The sequence below is a fragment of the Apis dorsata genome, unplaced genomic scaffold (genome assembly GCF_000469605.1).
Source record: "Apis dorsata unplaced genomic scaffold, Apis dorsata 1.3 scaffold_772, whole genome shotgun sequence".
Taxonomy (NCBI): domain Eukaryota; kingdom Metazoa; phylum Arthropoda; class Insecta; order Hymenoptera; family Apidae; genus Apis; species Apis dorsata.
Genome location: NW_006263920.1, coordinates 24,501 through 28,094, shown reverse-complemented (window position 1 = coordinate 28,094; position 3,594 = coordinate 24,501). Strand labels below are relative to the sequence as shown.

The following is a 3,594-nucleotide window of genomic DNA, read 5'->3' as shown; positions in this document are numbered from 1 at the left end:
CCGACGAGGACGACGTCGAGGAGGAGGAGGAGGACTCGAGGAGCAGCGAATCGAAACCACCCCTATCGCCGATACTCTCCGCCCCGACCACCATACGATTCCCTGCACGGGAACCGGAGAAGGACAGGCAACAGGCGACGGACAGCGGCGTGTGCCGATGGGACAAGTGCGAGGAGAGCTTCGAGTCGAGCGGCGAACTTCTCGAACATTTGCAGGTAATTCGTGTTATTCGTGAAAGTTGAGCGTTACTTACGTTTTCGATTCGATTCGATTCGATTCGATTCGATTCCGCGGGTAACTCGATCGTACGATGGAATAATAACGCGAACCCACCTGTATCGCGTTTCCCGTTTGTGTATCGTTGTTGTTACTCCGTGTTTTCGGGACACAAAAGGATTCGGATCTTTCTTTTTTATTTTCCCCTCTCTCTCGTCGCGAAATCGATATATCGCAACACTTTCGTGGCTATCGAATATCCGGTGGATATATAGGATTTCAACGTGGTCAACGTACGATATCGTACGTTGTATTGGCCATTGAAAAATGGAAGGAAAAGAGAAAAAGAGAAAAAAAAAATTCATTTGTTTGACAAGTGATTTTGCCGCGTTCCTCAGGTAGCTCACATCAACACCCAGACAGGGAGCGACAATTTCGTGTGCCAATGGCAGGGTTGCAAGGTGCAAGGGAGGAGTTCCTGTTCGAGGAGATGGTTGGAACGGCACGTGTTGTCTCACGGAGGAAACAAGCCCTTCCGGTGCATAGTCGACGGCTGCGGCAGCAGATTCAGCTCTCAGGTAATGCCTCTCGATTCGATGCCAAAATTATAAGTTGATTGTCTTTTGCATTCCAATCCTCTATCCCCGCGACTCGATTCCTCTTCGATCATCTTTTCGAGCGCGAATCGACAATGGATTGGAAACTTTTTCCTCGTTCGATCCAATCTCCTTTGTTCTCTTCTTCACAACGAAAGAACGCAACGAAAGAATCCGTGGACCGTCATCGCTGCAAGCTTTTCGTTCGTCCGAAGATCGTTCGTAGAAAAATCGGTGAGATTTTGAAGGAAGAGTTGAGACTCGCCACAAAGCCGATACTTTTTTCCGTTTCAGAGTTCAACGTTTCTCGGTTATGTTTGTCTCTTATTGCCGATTTGTCCTAACTTTGTCCTTTCCTCTCGAAAGACTGAGACCCGTGTTTGTATTCGTGCCAATAATCGTTTCGCGCGAGGAATAAACTGTCCATGTGTGCAAACTATAACGAAACATGTTTTTTCTACTATGTTTATGTCGAGCACGAGCGTCAACTTACGTACTTCAACGAGCCTCCTCGCGAATTGAAGTATTCCAGATGCAGAGATGATTCTTTCCTTCTTTCTTTCTTTTTCTTTTTTTTGTTGTGAAACTCGACACCACTGGATGGTTAGGTAATGTATCGTTGCGCGCAAACGAGGGACTACGCGTTCGTAAAAAATTTCTCGTTATATTCGAAATTTGTTGTTTCGAATCGGGGCGAACTGTACTCCTTGGTGAGAGAGAGAGAGAGAGAGAGAGACAGACAGAGAGAAAGACAAATTGATCCGTGCCGGTTAAGAAGGTTAAAAATTGCAACGCTCTTCTTTACCGACTTCTCGAGGGTGCACGTAAGTATGCGCAATGGAAAAAGCGGAGAAATTTGCCTCGGTCGATTCGTTTTCTCGAGAATGGCGGGCATTTTCCAGGGACGGCCGGGACAAAAAAGAATTGTCCACCCGCAATCGAGAGCTGTGACACGTCGCTTCTCCCGGAAAAGAAGGAACGATCGAGTTCGATCGCGTTTTTTTTACGGTTCTGGTCGCGGCTAGATTCATCCGCACCGTGAGACTCGCCTCGCGGCCAGAGTGATGGGATCGGAAACCATTTTGGAAATAATCAACGACTCACGACTCGCCACGACGAAACGTGTCTCGTTCGAAGCAAAGTCTTATCGCGCCAGGCCACTTTTTTTTTTCTTTTTCAACAATTTTACCGCTTTCTATCTAAACCATCTATGCCAATTATTATGATGTACCCGATCGATCGCTCATTCGAGTTTTATGTTTATTTATTTATTTATTTATTATTATTTTTTTTTTTTTCGAATTTATTACGAATCCATGCTCTCCCTGGAACGTGCCCAATTCCGGACGATGATCGAACGAAATATGCTTTGCAGACGGCTCTCGAGAGGCACGTGAACGGACACTTTAATCAACCGGAAACGAGCAACAATAACGCTAGACGGAGCTGCGAGAGCGGAGGGAAATTGGTGAGAAGGAACGGTAAACGGCTTCGATACAGGCGGCAACCGTGGTCAGGTAGATACCGTTTTTTTTTTTCCCTTTGAGATCTTCTTGACAGCCTCGTCATTGTTTTCTCTTTTTCAACAGCGAGACTGTTCGATTACTTCGATTCAGGGGTGATGGAGGGTCTTCAGCACAGGTTGCTTCAACTGGCAAAGTCGAGGACGCAAGGTCGTCTCGCTGAGACACCAGGAAATTCGATGGCCCTAACTAGTCAAGTAAGTAAGAGAATTTATCGTTCGTTTATCATCTCTCGATCATCGCGATTGTTATGCAATAATCCTTTTCTTCTTCTTCTTCTTCTTCTTCTTCTTCTTCAGGTATTAGCCCGAAGAGTAGAAATGGACGGGAAGACTAAAGTATTGTTACGATGGTACCCTCAAGATATGTGAGTAAACTCGTTCCTTTTATTTTATTTTATTTTATTTTTCTTCCATTTTAAATCTTCCATTGTAAACCATCACAAAATTTTCCATTTTACAGCGAGCCGGACGAATGGGTATTAGAGTCGGAAGTACAAAGCACGAAAAACGTAGGGATACGAAAAGTGGCGGCGTCTCACCCGGAAGAGGTGAGCTTGGCCCTGTTCTCGGCGGTGGGCAGCACGGAGCCGTCTATGCGAGTGAAGCAGCGCCGGAAACCGGCCAAGAACTCGTGATAATGCCGATCGAAAATGATCGAGGGAAAAGCGTGACCAAGTAGCGTGGCGATCGAATAACCAGAGAGAACGAATAGAGAGACGAAATCCTGTATCAGGATGATTGCGCTTTCTGGTAACAGGGAAAAAGTAAAAAGAAGCCTAGCAAAATTAACCGGAACCGGAACCGTAATCGGGAAGGGTACACTGGGTAAGACGCCCTCTCGAGTTTCGAGAGGTGGAAATGCATGGCCCGAAATAGTACGGATTTGGATTGGATTGTGGATGGTTATAAACTGGTAATGCACGAATCGAGAGAATCCATGAGGATCTACGAGAATGGATTCGAGAGAGAGAGAGAGAGAGAGAGAGAGAGAGAGAAAAGAAACTCGAGAAGAAGAAAGGAAGGAGGGAGAGGATGATATGAACGATGACGAAGATTAACGAACGTAGCTAAGAATATACCCAAAGGAGAAGAAAGAGTAATTACTACATTCTAATTTATTTAGCCTAAATCGAACGAAATCGTTAGGTGATATATTTAGTAGTCGTGGATAGCGATGAAATGATATTCTTGTTGCCTATCGATACCAAATTTTGAAAACGTTGGGGTCGATTCCTGCCACGAGTGCCTGTGATACGA

At 45.5% G+C, this 3,594-nt stretch overlaps 1 protein-coding gene across 1 annotated transcript in view; it reads left to right on the top strand.

The window, feature by feature from the left end:
- Nucleotides 1–3,101, top strand: part of LOC102678046 (general transcriptional corepressor trfA) — a 71,211-nt gene extending 68,110 nt beyond the window's left edge. The window contains exons 5-10 of the mRNA XM_031513855.1: nucleotides 9–215; nucleotides 615–794; nucleotides 2,188–2,329; nucleotides 2,402–2,532; nucleotides 2,635–2,702; nucleotides 2,798–3,101. Coding sequence (XP_031369715.1) covers nucleotides 9–215; nucleotides 615–794; nucleotides 2,188–2,329; nucleotides 2,402–2,532; nucleotides 2,635–2,702; nucleotides 2,798–2,972 — 903 coding nt within the window. The 3' untranslated portion in view covers nucleotides 2,973–3,101. The remainder of the gene's footprint in view (nucleotides 1–8; nucleotides 216–614; nucleotides 795–2,187; nucleotides 2,330–2,401; nucleotides 2,533–2,634; nucleotides 2,703–2,797) is intronic.
- The last annotated feature ends 493 nt before the right edge of the window (nucleotides 3,102–3,594 follow it).